The 22,872-nt window shown below is 38.5% G+C and overlaps 1 protein-coding gene across 3 annotated transcripts in view; it reads right to left on the bottom strand.

Annotated features, from left to right (window-relative positions):
• LOC145990268 (kinesin-like protein KIF19) overlaps nucleotides 1–22,872 on the bottom strand; it is a 94,490-nt gene that overhangs the window by 55,228 nt on the left and 16,390 nt on the right. For all 3 annotated transcript variants that reach the window (XM_083125947.1, XM_083125948.1, XM_083125949.1), the window contains exons 3-4: nucleotides 18,565–18,675; nucleotides 8,285–8,488 (exon numbers count right to left, since the gene is read on the bottom strand). In XM_083125947.1, the coding sequence (XP_082982073.1) occupies nucleotides 8,285–8,488; nucleotides 18,565–18,675 (315 nt within the window). The remainder of the gene's footprint in view (nucleotides 1–8,284; nucleotides 8,489–18,564; nucleotides 18,676–22,872) is intronic.

The following is a 22,872-nucleotide window of genomic DNA, read 5'->3' as shown; positions in this document are numbered from 1 at the left end:
CAATGATCAAAATACAGAAAAAATTATATCAGAAAATGTGCATAAAAATTGTTCATTTCAATAAGAAGATGAACCTGATTTCTTTGGAGTTGGCACCTTGATTTCTTAGGAGTTGGAAACATTGTCCACTTTCCTTGAATTCGCGAGGCCTGGCGCCGGCCGGCAACTCCAGGGGGGTGAAGGGCGAACGTGACAGGGCTATCTTAAGCATCACCCGATCAGTGTTGCAAACCAATTTCCCCTGGAACCGGGAACGGTGGAGCCAAATTGTTACAGGAGAGGGGAACAGGGTTGCATATGGCGGGAAAATTCCCTCTGAACTACCTCAACAGTCTGGGTCAATGGTGCAAACCAATTTTTCCCAGCATGTAATTTTCCCAGGAACGGGGAATTTTGAAGCCAAGTTATCGCAGGCAATGGGAAAGTGTGGCATATGGCAGGGACAAGAACATCATTGAATGCTTGGAGACGAGTTGGAAAAGAGGTCGTTGACCTTCAAACAACTAGAGATACAGTGGGGAGTAGAAAATTGTTGGCTGGCCGGGAATGGTTTATGAGTGTATCTAAAAATTGCCGAAAAGACAAGGAGAAGGACCAGTTCTAGTCTAGATCGCGTCGAGTGGTCTTTAAGGGTTCCTTGGTGCGTGGAATTTATTTAGGGGCAGCGTGTGAATGCAGTAGTGAGTGGATTGTATTTTTGTGAATGATATGTGCCGTTTTGTGTAGTGAACTCAAATGAGGGGCATAATTAACAAGCTGTCTATTCGGCTTAATTTTGACGATAAGCTACAAATCGTTGTGGATTTTTCTTCTATGTCCACTTTATGCACAGATAAGCGAATGGGGATCGCACCTACAATTGAAGTAGTATCCGAACCACCATGTATTGAACCCGGGACCCCTTAGTTTCAAGGCAACGACGTTACCAGTGCGAACAAGGAGGCCCCGAACTTCAAATCGTGTAAATAGGTAGGTAGAAGTTACATAATATTTCGCAATATGGGTCTCTTATTTGTGCAAATAAGACTGAAATTCTTGAAATCCTTTCCTTACTGACATAATGTACATTTCCATATTTTATTTATGAGGATACATTTTTAATCGCAGTGTCACATCACTTCAACCCGCCACCCCAAATAAGTTAAAGAAAACCACCCTCAACAGCAAATTTTTGTCCATTCGAACACTATGATATTGTGCGATAGTCCAGGTATTTAACCCACTGCATAGTATATTTGTGATGGGCTAATATTAATCACGATTTTTATTCAAGTAATAAATAATGATTTGTTTTATTGTATTCATAACATTTAAATTGACGCTATGAACATTTCATTGAATTCCATAGAATAAATGGTTCCACGACTGCAGTTCAATTTTTTTTTAAAATGAGTTTTATATGAGACTTCATACAACATAAAGTTTTTGGCCAAAAATGTGCTATTAACTTTTAAGCTTTCTCTTGAACAAGGTACATAAAAATTAATAACAAAACAGAATAACTATGCATTTCAGCAAACTAAGTGTGAAATTTTAAGAATAGCATGAAATATAGTTGTGCTAGATATTCACTCATCTGGAGAAGCAAGTTAAGAAGCTTCCCCAAGGATATAATAATAATTATTATTATAAATTTTGGATAAAATTGGTTTATTTTATTAGATTATGTATATTATTGCACAATAATAATAATATCAGAACCAAGATTACAAGAGTTTTATTGTTATACTCTTCAAGTTTTATCAATGGCCTGACCCCACCTCCCCCCACCTGGCGACATTTATGAGGGTGATAGTGTTGCATTCTAAAGAAGGTTATCCCTCCCGTTTCCCCAAAAGCGTATCATGCCGAAGGCATGACTCGAATCCGGGACCCCGGGCGCCATAGTCCGATAGTATAATCATTTCATAAAAATGGCCCGAGTGTGAAAGAAGCTGGAAAGAGCTTCTTTCAAGCAAATGCCACCTGCGATCTTCAGCGGATGTAAAAATCCGCTGATACGAATTCTTCCGGAATCGCAGGAAAGATACTGCAAACACAGCTTTACACTGAAAGCACCGTTATTGAGAGACGCGGTCTCTCAATGGCCGAAGTTCGAATTTCGTTTAAATAGCTCGGGAGAATATTTCTTCAAATAGTAACAGTCGGTATCTATCGCGTGCACAGTCGGTGCCTCGGAATTATACAAACGGTTGAACTAAGAAAGTTATGGCGTGAACAGTTGTTGCCTCCGACTTAAAGTCGGATTACCGAACGTTACCAAAGGAGTTACAGCGAGGAATAGTACGCTATCGGAAAGGAGCTTTATTTCAGGAGAGTTCATCAGAGTTTCATCAACGAACCAGCGAGTCGATCGTCACTTCCAGATCTACAGGTAACGAACGTTCCTCTATCCTTGTCTTTCATTCTCTCACACCCCTGTCAGACCAGTCAATTCAAGTGTTTAAATTTAATTGTGAGTGTTGTTCTTATTTCACGGGGCTAGCCCCCTTGCTTGGTTAAGTGTTGGCATTGCTCTTCAGAGCCAAACCCCCTCTTACGATACACCTCTCGCAGGCAATTAACTTCGAATATCAGGCTTTCACATAGCCTATCTACGATCCCTTAATCTAAACAATCGGGTGTTTGTACGAAAGGAGCAAATATAGGCCTACTCCCTAGGGTGGGGTGAGGATAACTCAATCAAAGGGAGGAAAAACACACCCTAGACTAGGGTGAGTTTGTAATGACCCCGAGTTGGCCATTACTTCGTGGTTTTATATTATTATTATTATACAATTAATAATTCATATATATATATATATATATATATATATATATATATATATATATATATATTCATAAATATTTTATTAATGCCTTCAGCCAAGTTTCCAATATGGCCGCCTTTATAATCGTTAACATTATACACTGATATATCTATAAGTATAAATAACGGAAAATTTAATCAAATTTAATACACTCAATACCAATAGTTTGATTCGTTTCTAATTGTTCTAAGGAGTGTTATAAGTTTCATTTTGATCAGTGAATTGAAGCCGAAGTTATTAATTTCTAAGTTAAATTCCTTATATTCATTTGTAGTTCATGTTTTTGGCAGACGCTATTTATTCTATTCCGCATTATTTCAAATTGCATTGTTGATTTGTTTAAATTCTTTTGTCGAGTAGAAGATCACGCGTTCCTGCTTGCATTGTTGCCACGGCATATAAAAATTCACTGTGCCAGATGAATGTATACTTCTTATATTTTACTGTTCAAACATATCCAATTTCTGGTAATATAAAAGTTGTTGTGTCTGGTACCACTGTAGCAGTGGGAAGGTGTAACCGTCTCCCAGAGAACGCCCAACAGTTTTTCGGCGAGATCTCGCGAAGCAAGGGCTGCTTCGCATCGCGGGCGTTTTCGCGTACGTATCTCGCACGGATAACAGTCGGAATTGTCTGCGTTTAGGTTGTATTACGTAATATAGGAGTGTGTTTAATATTCTAATAAAGCCAGATTAGAATATACTGCGTTTTTCTTTATTTAAAAGCCGTTACATTTTCCCTAGAAAAACTGCAATCATGATGAGTCATTCCAAGGCAAAATATTCCGGACGTAAACTAGCCCTCCATTCGGATGTCCGGGAGGGGGATGTCTGGGAAGGACACGTTATGACAAAGGACACTGATGGGGAAAAGAGAAGCAAACAGAAGGTAAGATTAAGGATTGGAACGTGGAATGTCAGAACCCTGTTACAGTCGGGAAAGCTAGAAAACTTAAAAGCAGAAATGAGAAGAAACAAAGTAGATGTTATGAGAATATCAGAAGTGAGGTGGGAACAAAATGGTGAAATAGTGAGTGATGAGTTCAAGATGTTTTATTCTGGAGGTGATCAACAAGGAAACCGTGGTGTGGGAATAGTGCTAGGACCACGTGTGAGACATAAAGTTATAGCTAGAGCCCGGAAGTTCAGGCATTTATTTTCGTTAAAATAGGCAGGCAAAAAGGCATTTATAATGTGGAAAATAGGCACTAAAAATGAAAAAAAGGCAAAATAAACCGAAAGAAGGCACATTTGGAAGTCGCTTACTTTTATCTATAATTTCTGGCAAAATGTTGAGATCTACATTGGGAAGAGCATTTCAATTTTTCCGTCTTGATTGCACATAACTAACTACAAGGTGTTTTTTTAAGTTCTCAACATTCATTGATAGTCGTCTGTCAGAGAGAATGTTTCTCATAATAGAAAATGATCTTTCTACTTCGACAGAAGTTATTGGAGCATACATAAAACAAGCTAATGTAGCTGGACTCATTTTGGTAACAGCATTTTCACCTTTTAGAATATCACAAATTGTTTTCAATTGTTTCAAGTCCTCATTTGCACTCACTACCCGTTTGCACTTTTCCGCAACAGCTGACCCCTTTTCTCCTGGCACTTCCATCATCTGCTGCGTAGATTCCTCGTAGATTTTCATGGATGCTATAATTGTAATTGTCTCTGGCAATGCACCATAATGTGCAAAAATAAACTTGAATAGCACAGGAGTTTTTTCACTTCACGAATTGAAGCCGCTTCATTTTCTGGAAGAGCATCTATCACCTCACTAATTTTTTCAAGGTTGTTAGCATAATATATAGCTGCAGATATCCTGGTTCCCCATCTGGTCAAGACTGGTTGCGGAGGTAAACTAAGCTCCACAGGAGTTTTTTCACTTCACGAATTGAAGCCGCTTCATTTTCTGGAAGAGCATCTATCACCTCACTAATTTTTTCAAGATTGTTAGCATAATATATAGGTGCAGATATCCAGGTTCCCCATCTGGTTTAAGACTGGTTGCGGAGGTAAACTAAGCTCAGATGCAACTTCCTTAAATTTTCGGGTTCGAGAGGGAGATTTCAGAAATATCTTCTTTGTGTTCGAAATCAACCTGTCCACTTCAGCAGTCAATCATGCACAAGGAAATGTTAACCGAAAGGCAATATCCTAACTCAGCATGAAATACATTTTTCTCACACTTTTCTCCTTCAGCAATGTTGAAACATGCATGAGTCCAATATTACTTAAATAAGGCGAAAATTATTCACATAATAAACGGAAGAAAAATAAATGCCAACAACGTCTTTTGGGAGAAAAATGATTTATATACACTTTTTTTTTAAAAAAATGGTCAAATTTCATTGAAAAAGGCAAAAAAAAAGGCATTATAATTAAAAATAGGCAGTGGGTCCCAAATAGGCAAAATAGGCAAAATGAAAAGGCTTCTAAAACATTCCAAACAATATAAAAAACGTATATCCGGAAAAATTTTCTCAATATATGCAGTAGATAAAAAGAGGCATTTTGCCAAACTTCCGGGCTCTAGTTATAGCAGTGCGTTATGTGGATGACAGGATTATAATGGTGAAACTTCAAGGAAAGAAGAAAGGCTTAGTGTTAATTCAAGTGTATATGCCACATAGTGGGTTGTCAGAAGAAGAAGTGGAGGAAAACTATGAGAAGATAGAAGACTTGATGGAAAAAGAGAGAAAGGGATCATGCATGATCGTAATGGGTGATTGGAATGCTGTAGTAGGAGAAAGGCAGGATGGAAGTACAGTAGGAAGATATGGATTAGGTGAGAGAAATGAGAGAGGGGAAAGCCTGGTAAATTTCTGTAAAAGAAACTCTCTAATTGTTGGAAACACACTGTTCCAGCAACATAAGAGAAGAAGATACACCTGGACATGTCAAAGAGATTGCAAAATATACCAGATAGATTACATACTGGTACAAGAAAGATTTCGAAATTGTTTGAAAAATGCGAAGACATTGCCAGGAGCTGACATTAATTCAGACCACATCTTGCTAATAGGAGAAATCAATCTTACATTGAAGAAGATAACACAAAACCAGGTGAGCAAGAAAACCCACTTAGAGAAGCTAAGGGAAGAAGAAAAAAGACAAAAATTTGCAGAACATTTCCAAGGAAACTATACTAAGTTTAAAGCTAGTTGTAACAATAAGGATGAGATGTGGGATGGAATAAAAAGCTGCTTACAGAAGGCAGTGGATGAAACAATAGGCTACAGGGAAAGTAAAAGTGTAAAGAAACCATGGATTACTGAACGTATTCTGGAAAAAATTGAGGAACGGAGAAAATGGAAGAATGTAAATACAGAAGAGGGAAGACATAATTACAGGATACTGAATAACCAGCTAAGAAGAGAAACTGACAGGGCAAAATAACAATGGATGAAACAAAAATGTGAAGAAATTGAAAAACTGGAAAAAGAGGAAGGTATGACTTGATGTATCGTGAAGTAAACTGCTTGGGCTTCCAAAAGAAGAAATGGAAAACAATGTGGATGATAGAAGACGAGGAAGGATGTGAAATCACAGACAAAAAATGAATATCGAATGTGTGGGGAAAATACGTTGAAGCGCTCTACCAGAAAGAGAATCGCCCAGACAGTCTGAATGTAGAAAATGACAGACAGCCTGATTATGAGAAAGGATACTATATCCTGAATGAAGAATTTGAGCAAGCACTCAAAGAAATGAGGAATGGGAAAGCAACGGGCACTGATGAAATTCCTGTTGAACTTATCAAATGCCTGGGAGATGGAAAAAGAGAAATACTGCACTTATGCAATGAAATCTATGAGAAAGGGGATTGGCCACAAGATTTCACGGAGACTGTTTTGGTACCTCTGCAGAAGAAAAGCAATGCCAGAAAATGTTCTGAGTACAGGACAATCAGCTTGATATCTAACTCGGCAAAAGTTCTTCTAAGAATTTTGAACAGACGCCTATACTCGAAGGTCAGTGGCGAGTTAGAGGAAGGACAGTTTGGTTTCAGGAAAGGAAGAAGTACAAGGGATGCAATTGGTTTACTGAGGACCATTGGAGAAAGATATTTAGAGAAAGGGAAGGAGGTGTTTGTAGTATTTGTAGACCTGGAGAAAGCCTTTGATAGAGTGAATTGGGTTACACTTTCAGAAATTCTGAAGAAAATTCGTGTAGATTGGAAAGAGAGAAGACTTCTAAGCAACTTATACATGAATCAACGAGTTAAAGTGAGAACAGGGGACGAAATGACAGAAGGCTGTGAAATTGGAAGAGGAGTACGACAAGGATGCTGCCTATCGCCTACTTTGTTTAATATCTATTTAGAAGATATAGTGAAAACTTGTTTCCAGGGCACAGGAGGTGTCAAATTTGGAGGAAGAAGAATAAACTGCATAAGATTTGCTGATGACATGGCATTATTCGCTGAGGATGAAATAACCATAAATAGTATGTTAGAAGAGTTAAACAGCAGCTGTGAGCAATATGGGATGAAGATAAATGTATAGAAGACAAAGGCAATGGTTATAGGATGGAAACCAAGGAATATTAATGTGAGAGCAAACAGTGAAAGAATCCAGCAAGTGGATAGCTTCAAGTACCTCGGATGCACTATAAGCAGTGACATGAGCTGCAAACAAGAAGCGAAAATGAGAATCGCAATAGCAAAACAAGCTTTCAATAGAAGAAAAAATGTTTTTGGTGCACCCATTTACATAGGTCTAAGGAAGAGATTAGTGAAATGTTTTGTGTGGAGTGTAGCACTATATGGTGCAGAAACCTGGACGTTGAGAAGAAATGAAGAGAAACGACTCGAAGCTTTTGAAATGTGGACATGGCGAAAAATGGAGCGTGTAAAATGGACGGACAAGGTAAGAAACGAAGCCGTACTGAAAAGAGTTGGTGAAAAAAGAACTATACTGGCGACCATCAAGAAGAGGAAAAGAAACTGGTTAGGACACTGTCTAAGAAGGAACTGCCTTCTAAGAGATGCCTTGGAGGGAATGGTTGAAGGAGGAAAAGTCCGTGGAAGAAAGAGATATCAGCCTATGGATGATATTAAATTAACTGGGTCGTATGCTATTACGAAGCGTAAGGCAGAGAATAGGGAAAGCTGGAGATTTCAGTGAAAAATCTGCCAATTAGGCAGAAACAATGAATGAATGAATGAATACTTAGTTCAGAGCAGGAATAGGAGAACATCCACCAGGCCGTCACGGAACTTCACCAGTGGATCAAAGGGGAAGGAACATAATATCTCAGCCCGAACCCGGAGATGTCCATATCATGTTCTGCTGAGCTTACAAGGTAAGTGTACTTGTGAAGTGCATCGCTACGGGACGTAGCAAGTTTCAAACTCTCCCCACTATGGTGAGTATATTTCCTCCTCTTGGGGACGTCTATTTGTGACAAGCGAAACCCACCCCAAAAGGTGAGTTTCTACACCTTTATTTTTTGCAGTGTACCTACCTTGTACTGGCTTCCATCGTTGGATTTCTTGACAGCCCGGAAGAGGTCGTTGAGGGCCCTGACCATGATCCCCGGCTGCTGAGGGGTCCCAACCATCGTGTAGGTCTTCCCTGCCCCCGTGGCCCCGTAGGCGAAGACCGTGGCGTTGTATCCCTGGAGAACGTCCTTCACGAGGTTCCTCGTTGTCATTTCGTACACGCGGTCCTGAAAGAGAAGAAACGAGATTACAGTTATGTACCAAAATCCATATGGTTCATACCAAGGATTTTATGAGAGAGAGGATGGGGGAGCCACAATTGGAAAAAAAGATGATACCCGTATATTTCATTAACAGCCAAGATCGCGAAATTTCAACTCATTCAGAGTTCAGCGAGCCACACGAAACTTCAAGTCGACTGCAAGATCTTGCACGTTCGTCCTTTAGTGTGCTGAAGTGACATATTTTGCAGTAACTTATTAATGCTCAGTTCTGCAGCAACAGTAAACAAAAACTTGTGGGTTAGAACTTGTGTATATATGTGTGTATATATATATATATATATGTATGTATATGTATATGCAGTGCAGGTATAATGTTAAGGCACTGAAAATTCCATTTTAGAAGAGCACCTACTGATTTCCTGTTGTTTTTTTTTTTTACATAAATACATTTCATTTCTTTATTTTTTAGAATTTATGGTTATTTTAAATAAAAAACAGGCAATTCCGAAACATTACAAGCTCTAGACCTCGTTTTGGGCTCATTTCTAATGTGATGGAACGGAAAATCAGAAGTTTATCATTTGCAAGCAGCGAACAAACATGCACCTATTCATTTTAATGCAGGGTGCGATTTGCGATTTGAAGGGGGATAACATAAATCCCTCCTGTTTTCAATCATCAAATCTCTGGTTATGAATGACTTAACTCAACCAGGGATCATTATTTTAAACCCACTAGTAAACTATATCGTACGTATGATATTCAAGTTGAATTAAATTAAGTTTACCGCACCATAGATACACACAAAAAATTTGTTACGCAATGTATGGCGACTGTATACAGTGGCGCCAATTTATATGGGCCTGTGGGGCCCGAATCCACCCATTAATATGTGATTTTTTGTGAACTTATAATTCAAGTTTTTTGAAAAGTTGGCGCCCCTGGCTCTCTCTTTTAGATGCCTTTTAGATGCTATGTATTTGGTATTTTTTCAGACTTCTGGCATTTCACAAGTACTTTTGTATGGAATACTAAAACTGGGTTGTGTTTTTGACGCATGTTGAGTCGCTTCGTCGTTTAATCCTGTTCGAGTGCTTGTTGAAATCTGTAGTTTTTTGTTGTGTCTTAAATAAATAAGTCAAGATGACTAGTGGGAACATTTGACAAAGTAGTTTATTATGATGGAACTTGTTTGCTATATTTCAAGCACTGAAAGTACTATTATCTTTTTTTGCAAATCCTAAATCCTTCATTTTTAGAAAGCAAACTACTCTTGAAACATTAAAAACAATTGATTCACCGTGTAGAAGGACGGTGGCCCAGGAGTTGAAAACATTTTTTAAAATCTTAGGTGGACAATTTGAATAGCCGATTTGAAGACTTAGGTTTCTTCTCGCACACGTGCTATTTAGATGACGTGTGTTTTATGGAGACGTGTCAGGTGAACTTTAATGTAAGCGAAAGCATATATGCGTCACTACTTAAATATTTTCGCATATACAACCTTGGTGACAATGAAGTTCGACCAGAAAGGAATACGTGATTAAATGCACAGAGGCATAGGAGGTGGAATGGGTGACCCGCAGAAGTGAAGCATGTGTGTAAGAGGAGGCGTGTGAGCAGGCAAGAATCGTGATCCCAGCATGTTGCACCCAAGGTCACGTAAAGAACGAAAACGGGGAACTATACGCGTGACATTGAACTTCGACCAGGCACCAGACCCATACGGCAAATTACAGATAGTGGCGCATTCGACGGAAGCATGACGTCACGGACACGATAAGGGAGTCCGCCGTATATAAGCGCGTGCTGTGCACCGAGGAACCGCAGTGCATCATCACCATGGCCAGGGGCAAACCTATTGACAACACCGTGAGGAAAAGAGTGGTGGAGTTGCAACGGGATGGACTCAGTGAACGGGAAATAGGGCGCCAACTGAACTTACCCAAGTCAACCGTCCACTGCATCATCAAACACCACCAAAATACGGGTACTGCAGAGCCAGGTAAGGCACCCGGTCAAAAATGCCTGCTGAGCGTGCGTGACCTACGGATATTTAGGCGCTATATCCAGACCAACAATCATGTTTCTGTGGCCGAATTACGACTGTGGACTCGAGAACGCTTCCACATTGAAGTGTCAACCACAACCATTCGCCGTTACCTACAGCGATGCGGTTACCGAGTGTACAAGGGGAAACGTAAACCCTTCCTTTCCATGTTGAACAAAGGCAATCGACTACGGTGGGCACGAATGTACCGGGGATGGACATTTCGGCAGTGGAACAGGGTTTTGTGGACGGACGAATCCAGTTTCAATGTTGTGTACGGGAAAATACGGAAAACAGTCATTTGTCGGAAGGAGGAACAGAATGAAGCAAAATGTTATGCACGTCGGGTACAGAAACCTGCGTCAGTGATGGTATGGGGATGCATGACGGCATCTGGGGTTGGCCCACTACACGTCTGTGAGGGCATTGTGAATGCACACGCCTATACACGCATACTGGAGCGGCATCTTCCCACAGTGCGAAGGCACCTGTTCCACAGGCGGCGTCTCATCTTTCAATACGACAATGCCAGGCCTCATACAGCGCGGCTGACAAGAGAATGGTTGACTCGCCATCACGTGCGAACTCTGCCATGGCCACCATCGAGTCCCGACCTCTCGCCCATTGAGAATGTGTGGCGTGTTCTTAAGCGACGTGTGCAACAGAGGGGACCCACGACAGTGGCTGCTCTTATCGCCTGCCTGCAGGAGGAATGGCACCGCATCGATGTGGAATACCTTGAACGACTCGTCCGCAGCATGCCCCGACACATTGCCACAGTTATTCGCCGACGGGGCGGCGTCACACCATGGTAAACAGGATCCCCTCTAACAGTGTTCGAACTTCAATGTCACGTGTAGATGGACGAAAATGTTTTATTTTGTGTGGACACCATACATTGCTGCGTTGCAGCGGAAATTTATGTTTTTCTTTGTTCCACGTAGCCTGCTGAATAAAATATGTTCAGCATATGCATGTGTTCTCCTTCTTTCACAACGCACTCCTATATTTGTGACTGGTCGAACTTCATTGTCACTAAGGTTGTACTAAGAAAATCCAAAACACATTTCCACCTCACTCAAGGATTATGCGAATTCAATTGAAATGTTACCAATATCTACAGCTGAATGTTGATTGATTGATTGATTTGGTGTTTTTAAGTCCACTTTAAGCACAGTAAGGCTAATCGGGACCGGGCCTAGAGTTTAAAGTGGGATCCGAACCAGTGTTTGCCTCCACCGGGTATCGAACCCGGGACCCTTTGATTGCAAGGCGACGACGCTACCACTGCGCCATCGGGAAGACCCTACAGCTGAATGTGAACGCGGAATCAGTGCCATAAATCTGACCTTTACTTAAAAGAGTTAGATTAAATATTTGCTTGGATCATAGCATCGCCGTGAATCAATTTCGTTATTGATATTTTTCATGAGGTATGAGCTCCAATTACCATTTTAAACCTTCGTCTTAAAAGTTTTACAAACACAACAATGGTTAACCGGAGCCATTTTAAATATTGTCCCGAGTCCATTACTGTTTTCATTTTATTTTTTTTATTTCCTAAAACTTTCGGAGTGACTGTAGCCATTTCTGCCACCGCCCCCCCCCCCGTCCTCTGCGTACGCCAGTGGCAGTGATTCTTACAATGAAGAACATGTCTGAATGTGAGTTAACCAAAAAACCGGGCCAATGTCCCATCACGATTGCAGTTGGAAAATATTCTGTCCCGATTAAATGGGGACGTCTCGTAGCCTTGTATCAATATTACAGACTGCAGACTTATAGAGCATGTGTCTCTCAATAAACAACCCATTTATTTATGCAAAATCTGAAAAATCGTCAATGTTATTTTTGTATGTTTTATAGGTTCACAATAAAAATTTTCATAGTTCCAGAAGTGGGGGGGGGACACATGGTGTCGACGTGGTGACCAGATGGTACTTTTAGTACTCTCACTAGAACAACTATTACTAAAGTAGTGGCAGTGCTTTTTTTGTCCCAGATAGAAAGGTTCCGTTATGGTGAGAGTAATTCCAAATGAATCATAAGAGCTACTGCGTCGTCGACTTGTAATCAAGGGTTCCCGGGTTCGATATCTGGTGGAGGCACATAGCACAGTGGTTCGGATCCACTTTAAACTATAGATCCATCTCGATTAACCTATGTACATAAAGTGGACTTAAAACATCAATTCAGATTCAAATAAGAGCTACTGAAAAATGTTGGCAGGTTTGTATATATTTATTTTCTGGCTACAAACGATTCTCACTTTATGAAACAAGATGCCGATAGGCGTACCGTTGCGAGCCTGCAGGACAAAAGAAAGCATTGTGGAAAACTAAGTCTTGTCGCAATTAGTTCTCGATTATGCAATAAACTGTGCTAACTTAACTGTATTACGGTAACAATAACGACGAGAACAATGCTATCTGAGGTAAAGACAAACTGGTTTGATGCAAATTAGATAAGAAGTTTACATTGACAAGCCTCACGATAGCTCTTACAAAAGGGCATTGCATTTTTCTTTGCCATGAATAGGAGCGGCCAACGAGAAAAAGACAAGACAGACAATGAATGTCCTTTTCTTTTATTGTTTCCCCGCCAATGAAGGTCAACCGTAAGATAAGACAGGGGAAAACAAGACAAGAGCAATAACAAGGATTGTTCTATATGCCAAACCTTCTGTGTCAGTTGGAAAAAACAACACTGGAAAGCTTGTATTGGTTTGGAAGAATGCTCTGTCAATATTCACACAGCTTGCCCCATTTTGTTTTCATAGAAGTACTTTGAGAGGAAGAGGATTGTTTGTTCGTTGAGAAGAGGACAGACACCATTTCAATCCTTTTTGAAATAACAAGCAGATGATGAATTATGATTCTAGCAAGGCCATTTCATTCCCATTGTGCAAAACTGTGCAAATAATTAATTGCAAATCGCTTAGCTGACTCAACACTCGCGCTGAAGCCTTAAATACCTTTCCGAACATGCAAACATCTCATCCAAGGCTGTTTAAGACATAAAAGGGTTTCGAGTTAGGTGAAGCGGTATTCAAAGAATGTGAAATAAAGTTGGATAATGATGTCTCATAATTGAGAAACATCTTCCAATTGCAAAACGTTATCCATGTAGTAGTAGAACAGTTTTTCTTCGTTTAACAAATTTATGACACATTTGCTAATTGTTAAAGACATGGGTAGAATAATTAAATCAAGAAGAATTTGAGTGACATGATGTGCGATATGTATGAGCGAGAGAAAAAGAATGTCAGAATCCCTGTTGTATTGTCTAGAGTCGTGCATAGGTAAATGTTTGGGGTGGGGTCTTTTTTTGAACAGGTTATAATTGTCATACAAATATATACGCCTATGGTTATTATTTCAATACTCAATATACCTACACACACACACACACACACACACACACACATACATTTCTGATTCTGATTTGGTTTATTTTACTTCGCTTTCCTGCCGATTTTGGCTAATCGCGAAGATGAGGGTGAGTGATGATATGCTGAAATTGATGAAGGGACACTCACAAAGAACACCCAAGCCCCTGGCGTCGTAGAGCTGTGTTATACGTGTGATCATGATTTTATTTCTGACCACATTTTCCTGTAACTCAGATGCTATAGAAGCATCTAAAATGCGGATCGAAAATTGTTCCATGCGAGATCAGCGCACGTTCTCTACAAAAACTTGAAATGTGTGACAATGCTTTGTACTCAGGGCAAAATCAAATTAGTTTTCGTTATACCCGATAGGTGGTGGGACTCCCAATCAGTATCGTCCTCTATTGGGCTCGTGTTGCGTCGTACATGCGTCGATTGCCCATTCATCTATTTTATCTTATCACCATTTATTCCCATCGTCGGATTTAATCAAATATAGCAGAAATGCGACGTTAAATAAACTACATAAATCAATCAAAAATCATATTATCTGAATGGGTTTGAAGTTTAAGGGTGTTTTATCCCAATACAGAATTGTGAACAGTTTATATAACATTCCATTTCAGCTCCATCTGTAGGATGAAGCGGAAATATTACGATTGAAATAAGCGATATAAAGGAAATTGCAATACAAAAGAAATTTACAACGAAACCTAATTTTTCGCGATTTATAATTAGTAGAGACCGGATGTTAGGCAAAATGCCTATTCTTTCCTGTTAGAGATATGATGAAAACGAATGTTGCGAAGGCCAGGGGGAAGGGATTAGCTTCATTTAAAGGCAATTTAATTTTGCCTATTTTGCCTATTTCATACGATATTGCCTATATTATTTCATAAATGCCAGATATTGCCTATTTTAGGCATTTTCTTTAAAATTGGGACATGACTGACCTCTGTTCATACAATTTCCTGTTCCCAGGATTAGTTTCCGATGCTTCCAAGAAATTTAAAAATAACAATTAGCGAGTTATTGCAGCTAATAAGGACTTGGACAAATTAAGGGCAATTCAACAAGTTCTGAAAGGTGAAAATATACAAACTGAGTTAGATCCACGTGTTCTCGCGTGCTTTAAGTATGCTTCGGTAACATCTGTGATCTGTGGAGGTTGAGAGATCTTTTTCAATTATAAAAAATGTGTTGTCTGATTGCAGACATAACTTGTCGGTTGATCACCTGAAGAAATACCTTGGTGTGATGTGCAACCACAATTAGTGCTTCTTATTTAGAGACTGCCAAACCATACAGTACAAACTTGAAATGAATTTAAGCAGTTTCTTAGTTCGAACTGCTGTGTGGAATATATAGCGCAAATTTTTTAACTGAAATAACCCTGTGTGCAGTGATAAAGTGTATATTTAAATAATTTGCGTACTGGTTGGAAGTAGCCAACAATTTATTTTGTCAGACTATTGTGTGTAGCCATTATACAATGGAAAATTTTGGGCTGACGTGACTCCTGTTTGCAGTGATTTTTTAAGTACAATATTGGACTCCTGTCGCTAATGATGAGCTCCTGGCTTATTTTAAGCAACTATAAATAAATGTACAGTTATGTTTCTATATTATTTAAACACCTATTTCTTTTTGTATGTCTATCTTCATTATTTTGAGTTAAATTTCATTGCCTTTTTATTGCCTATTTGTATTTTAATGCCTATTTTACTGCCTATTTTGAAAATTATAAGTGCTTATTTGCCTGCCTATTTTATATGTTTTTAGTGCCTAAACATCCGGTCTCTAATAATTAGTATTATTATTTGAAAAGTAGCCGTGCTGTCGAACTAAGGCTTCAAGCTTTGGGCTTGGGCTACGGAATGCGCGCTGGTTAGAGTCTCCTGGGTGGGGAAAGGGTAAGAACTTTCCTCGAGGGATTTCGGCCAGCGTATGGAACCGGTGGCCACCCACCATCGTGAGGAAATTGGAGAGTAGCGTGACCCGGTCATGGAAAACGCATAGCAACTACTCGGGGTTCGTCGTGCTGACCACACAACACCCCGTAACTGGTTGGATGATTGCCCACCTCTGCTGAGCCATGTGGGAGTGAGGTCGGCAGTCGGTTGGTAGGCCCTGGTCCCCACGGGTTATTATTATTATTTCAAAGATATACATCGGAATAATTTTGAACCCCCCAAAGTAACTAGTTCCCTATTTCAAAAAGTAACTGGCTTGCTTTTGAAATGATAAACTGTGTGTCAATAAATTTTAAAATAATTAATTACAACTCAATTACTTTTGAAATAAGTAACTGTAACCCAGTTACTTTCTTGAAATAACTAACTTAACTAGTTACTTGTGAAATGACTGTAACTCCATTAGTTTTTGAAATAAGTAACTGTAACTAGTTATTTAAGTAAATAATTGTAACCTGGTTATGTTTTAAAATAAATAACTGTAATTACTTAATTTTTCAAAAGTAATTTAATTAGTTACACTTACTTGTTTAAGAATAACTAGTTACAGCTACTTATTTCAGAAAGTAACTAGTTAAATTTAGTTTTCATATAAGGAATCTGATTACATTTTTTAATTTCAAAATATTTTGTAGTGAGAGTTACGTATTTTAGAGAAGCAACTTATTTCAGAAAGTAACCCGCTCTCAGAATAACCTTGGGAATGTCTAATGGTAAAAGACCTGAGGAAGGTCAAAGGTAATGGTAAGGGTGGTTCTAATGGGAACTATAAAGGATGGTAAAAATTAAGTTGATGTTGCAACTAACCAGATAGTTGAATCACAAAACTTAAAAATTACAGCGAAGATAATCTTTTCAAACATCTCGAAATCAATGTTGGATGTCCTATTCTATTCTACTGCCAATGGAGAAGACGAACGAGCGGAGAGGAGGTTATGATAAGGATGGGCAAATCCGGATAAAACTTTATCCCGATATCGGATAATTTTCTATCCCGATTTTAAATATCATGATATGAAATATCCGATTGTGCGCATTATCACGACAGTTTTATCGGTCATCCGTTTTTACGGGCTCTCCGCATATTCTATAATTCGTCATGTTCGTATTTCTGTCTAAACAAATCCGTCCTCCAATCTGTCCGTTTATCCGTTTACGAGTTCTCGGCATATGCTTTAAATGTTTACATTTTTCTTATAGAACAGATCTCTGTATTACTAATTTCAATATTTATTACTTTTGTTTGCTTCTTTTCAAGTATCATTTGTATAAGGCTAATCTCGAACATTTGTTTGGTAATGATTTTCTCTAATTTCAGAAACTATTCTCACCAGAATAACTTACTGAACTTGAAAAAAAGTTAATAATAATCTGCATACACGGATTAATATCCGGATTATCAATTGCATCCGAAACGGATATCGGATAATTTGATCGTTAACCAAATTTCGTGGCAGTCCCGAATTTATACGAGTGTTAAAAAGCTCAAATGATACATGCAGGAAAGTAAACGATTTTTGTTTCCACGTTACGATAAGTGTGTATGTCATAAACAGATCGACCGCGGTTATGTTACACCACTTGGCATGACCCGATCCGAAGCCCGTTCTATGTTTCCCAGGCAACCGAGAACACAATGGGAATTTACCTGCCTATTACACGCTGGCGACATGACGATTATCTTTTGTTTCCATTTTTGTGGCTTTCCTTTCCTGAACGATCATTATATCAATGCTGTACAGTTCTCTACCCGTTCACCCATACGATTGCAGTTATCTTGCAAAATAGAACTGAAGCAAGAAGATGACGTCACTCGCAAAAGCCTCAATGCTGGTATATTTATTTTTTGAACTAAGTAACTGTAACACAATTAATTTGTGAAATAACTAACTTTAACTAGTTCCTTTTTTTAAATAATTAATTGCAACTCATTTACTTTTTCAAGTAAGTGTAACCTATTTATCTTCTGAAGTAAGTAAATGTACGTAAATAGTTATTTTCTGATGAGAGTTACTACAACTCAATAACATTTTGAAATAAGTAACTCTAACTAGTTACTGTTAAATACGTTCCTGTAACCCGGTTACTTTTAAAAATAAGTAGCTGTAACTAGTTACTTCGTGAAATAAGTAACCAGAACTTGTTATATTTAAGTAAGTAACTTACTTCAATTACTTTTTGAAATAATTAACTGTAATTATTTTTGAAACTGTAATTCTGTTACTTTTCAGGTAACAAGTAATGGATTGATAGTTTTATAGTTACTTCTCTGCACGTTTCAACTGCAATGAACAGAATTATGACTTATAAAACATGTTAATTTTTATGGAGAAATTTAAGTGGACAAAGCAGAGTAGACCAGGACTAGATCTAAGGTTTCTATCATACCGTGCCATTACTCTACCAACCGCTTAAATATGTAAGTAGTACACCCCATGTGTGTGTCAAATCATATGATAATACGTATATAGCTCTATGTTGGGAAAAACTAGGTATCGTCGACATCAGAGGCAGGTTACTACAGCACTGACAGAGGCAATTCCACACAGGTAAAAGAGGAAGAGGCCAAATTAGGTGGAACCAGCGTAGTTCAGTTGATGTCAACCTCCGTGGAAACGCTACGATTGCCTTTCAAGAGTATTTAAATATTAACTTTGTCTCTTACCTGCGTGCTGTCCTCTCCGAATACAAAATCATAGATGTATTGTCTTTCCATGCTTCTTTTCTGGCGCAGGACATCATTCTTGTCTCCAGGAGTGTCCAGCAACACCACCATCTGCAAAAGATAAAGTCCGGTTATTTTATGCTTCAATTACTACACTATATTATGTATATCGGTGATTGATTGGTTGAATCGAATGAATTTGGTTTGCCCACTTTATGCATAGGAAGGCTAATCGAGACTGGGCCTACAGTTTAAATTGCAATCCGAACCACTTGGGCCTCCATCGGGTATCGAAACCCGGATCACTTGAATACAAATATCGGTGAACGGACGGTGACTTCATAAGCAACAAAATTCCTTCCCTCGAGTAAACAGGAGAGCTGTGTGATCTGAAGGTTAGCAAGCAAGATGAGTGCTATAGGTATATGGTGTACAACCAGTAAATCTGCGGCAAATATCTGATCGAGTACATCAGAGGCGACAATCATGTAAATATCACAAAGTGCAGTTGAGCAAACGAAATGCTTTTTTTTTCGTGCCGTACCACACAAAAACGTACACAGGGAGATCAATATTTCAATATTGCTACTAGCATTTCTGTTGGCCAAGGTAATGATGAGGTCTGCGATTTATTGACATTTCTTCTTCCGTTGGCAAATAAAATTGCCTACCTTCTTAGCTGGCCACCTTGCCTTCTCTTCTGCTCTCTTATTGGCTCCGGTTTGGAAGTAACTGATTCGTGGCTGATTATTCAAACTGTGCATTACTATGAAGATGAACATACAATGTCTTTTTTTGAGCATCCCCAGTGACGTAGTGATAACTAGACCTCGGATTTTAGGTTTTAACCTATTTTTTCCTTTGCAGGTAAATAAATAACAAGTTATATTAGCGTTTCATTAAAAAACGAAACAACCGACGAAGTTTTATAGTGTCTAAAATAACCTATTTTGCTTGTTAGAACCTATTTTAGGTTTATGTCCCTAAATTAAAATGAAAATTCGCAAAATATGTATTTACATACGGAAAACTGGAAAATATTTTTATATCTCACAGAGGTATTTACTAGGTTTGGTGGCGAAATAATTCAATGACTGGCGTGTTTGAAACATGTTCTCTGTCGATTTCCCTCCCTCCAAGTATATGATCTTTATCAAATCATTAAACAAAACAAAAAATGTCTGACGTAACTGTTATCTGCAGGTAACAGTGACTTCAGAAAGAGGACAGTTCCCCCATACTTTTTACCCCTGCACTATAGACTCTTAATTCTAAGCTTTGCCTACTAAGATAAAGTAAACTGTCCTTGCCCTTTCCCCCTCCCCATTCTAAGTTTTGGCACCCAATCGTCTCTACTGCCTGCACAGTCCTAAGTGCAAACTTCTGATCTGTGGGGCCTTGCCAAATCTCGTGTCAGTTTGGTCCTTCTTGGCATTCACGCCTTGCGAAGAAATGTTTCAGCATTCAAATTTGCACTACTGACTATGTTTCTGTTAAAATTTTCAGCACATGAAATGATCCTCACAGACAAAAGACGGAGTTTAAGTGTGGATAACGCAAAAAGATTCATGGTGGTCACTAGTATAATTCCTGCTTTTCAAGGCTAACTTTCCAAAAATTCAAGGATACAAGCAGATGTTTTTTCTATTCGAACCTTACGTATTACAGACTCTCACCCTTCCTTCCACACACAAAAATATTAACAATATAAAGGGTTTGTATGATTCCAATGTACCAAAAGAATTACCTAATCAACTTCAAGATATATTATTTTGTAATAATCTTACGTCTGTCAGATAGATTGTACTGCAAAACACACTAACGAAGTAAACGGATTGAGAAAATTTAGTTTTATTTTCCATGTAGCTTTCTTTTTCTTCCTCAAAAAAATGAATGAAATAAAAGCTAAACTGAGAGAAACTTGCCTCAGGGCATTTATAAACATGTATAAATTTAATGGGATTTGGATTTATAAAAGTTGCTATTTTTCACGTCTACGGAAAAAAAATTGAATAGAGAAAACATCCACTTGTACCTTATTTCATGTTTTGACAAAATTTATGAATCATTTCCAGAGCCAATAATTCACGCATAATTTCCGGAGACAAATTCACGTGTAATTCTCGGAATTCGAGGAATTTCAAGTGAGTAGCCACCCTGATATTGTGCAGCAACTTATACATACATAATTCATTTTTCATATCAACAAGTAACATTTTCTAACAGCACAACTGCAGTATTATAACTTGTAGATAATTTTGAAACTGATGTAAAGAAATGAAAATTTGTTTAGAAAATTAATATTTGGTTATTACGGTTCTTGTGGTTTTTTGTTTTTAACGATTGTATCTAATCAGTATTTTTCAGGAATTTTGTACCAAATTAAGTCTTTTTGCAACCTATTTCAGGATTTTTGGAACCTAATTTAAATTTTTTAGAACCTATTTTATATTTTTAGAGCCTATTTTAGGAACCTAAAAGCACACTTTTTAGAACCTAAAAATCCGAGGTCTAGTGATAAGATAAGCGAGGTTTCCCGGGTTCGATATCCCGTTGGGATACAAGTTTATACTGTACGTGCAATTCAGATTATGATGATTTAACATGTATATCATGTCCGTAATGTTTGCTTTAACCCACTAACTCACTCTCTCTCTCTCTCTCTCTCTCTCTCTCTCTCTCTCTCTCTCTCTCTCTCTCTCTCTCTCTCTTCGATACATATCAATAGTATAATAACCTGGAGATTATACTAACCCGCTAATCTTTATTGTTCCGCAGGTTGCATAAATTCAGATGACTGATCTCATTTGTGGAGTATAGATGCCTTCAATACAGGTGCATCCGTCCGACTTTTCGAGTGACGTTGGTTGGAAATCTTCATAGAGTTGCAAAAACTGATCGTTCTGACTTTCCAAGGTTATTTCAGTGTAATTGTCATGATAAATTGAATGCATAAAACTGTTCAAATTATCGTCTTATAAGTCTACAGAAAATCGAGGGTCTTCATATGACGTCATCACGTGTTCTTTGAAATTCCCGGAGAGTTCCACCTGTATGAATCTCATTTTGGAGTGGTTTAACCGCAAAAGCGATTACTTCTCTAGTATAACAACAAACATACACATATAGTAGAAAATGCAATACTAACACTTGATGCAGATGGTAATTTAATTCCTGATATGAGCCCCAAGATCGTGGCTCCTACTATACGCCGCCGGGCGGAGTTGTTAGCACAGTGGTTAACTTTGCAATATACGATAACAAAACATATGAGCTACTATGTATAAAGAATGGTATGTATGAATCAGTCGCATAGTAAGGTAATATTGGTATGCAAATACCATAATGTTTAGTTTCCAAAAGTCTCTCGAGGAACACCGATAGTTTAGGATACTAAGTTTCGTCTCGTTTCGATTTTACAGACTCGGTCTCGTTCTTCATTTTCTTCTAAAACTGTGCCGGTCTCGGTCTTGTCTCGATTTTCTAGACGAGACCGAAATTTGTTCCGTCTCAATACCATCCTTAATGTTATGAAGACGACCACAGAATCTAAAACAACTTCTATCTTGTTCTAGATTATTTAATGTTGCTTTAAAGAACGCAAATTGTATGTTCTTCAGCTTCCATTAAGACAAACTATGCTCTGTATATGGCTCTCAATCATTAAGACAGCTCGGAGGACAACATGAAAGAATTCTTCCCTTCACAAAGATTCTTATTGACTTCCTTGCCTTGACGTAGGAGTGACATTGTAAAGAATGGCTCTACGCTGACCTTAGGGCTTGAAGCAGTAAACCTCGAGATACAATCTCTCCTTTACGGTGTGCATGGAAACTCGCGTGATTTCTGGAACTTCGAGAAAACCGACTCGCCTTCAGATATTTCCGCTTCTATTATAACAAACGAGTTGCCTCTGGGAGAGAGTGTAATTACGGACGGTAAGGAAACTTCGTTGCTCTCTCGTGGCATTGACTGTCTGCCTAGAACCATACGGCCTTCGCTAAAAACGCTGTTGCTACCGGTCGAAGGCGATACTACTAAAGCTCGTATATACTACTAAAGCTCATATAAGTGTCTGGTTTTCTTAATCAGAGTCGTGATCAACATTCTGCTATTTCTTAAATATACTCGAAACTACACTGTTTGAAGTATCAGTTAAAATTTAACGGTCTGCCTGTAAATTTACATTTTCAAAAATTCTTTCTCTCTTTTCTCATGTATTTCTCTTTCTTTCCTTCTCTCTCTCTCTCTCTCTCTCTCTCTCTCTCTCTCTATATATATATATATATATATATACATGTATGTATA

Source organism: Lepisma saccharinum, chromosome 7 (assembly GCF_977018435.1).
Source record: "Lepisma saccharinum chromosome 7, izLepSacc3.1, whole genome shotgun sequence".
Taxonomy (NCBI): Eukaryota; Metazoa; Arthropoda; class Insecta; order Zygentoma; family Lepismatidae; genus Lepisma; species Lepisma saccharinum.
This window is presented reverse-complemented; position numbering and strand designations above follow the sequence as displayed.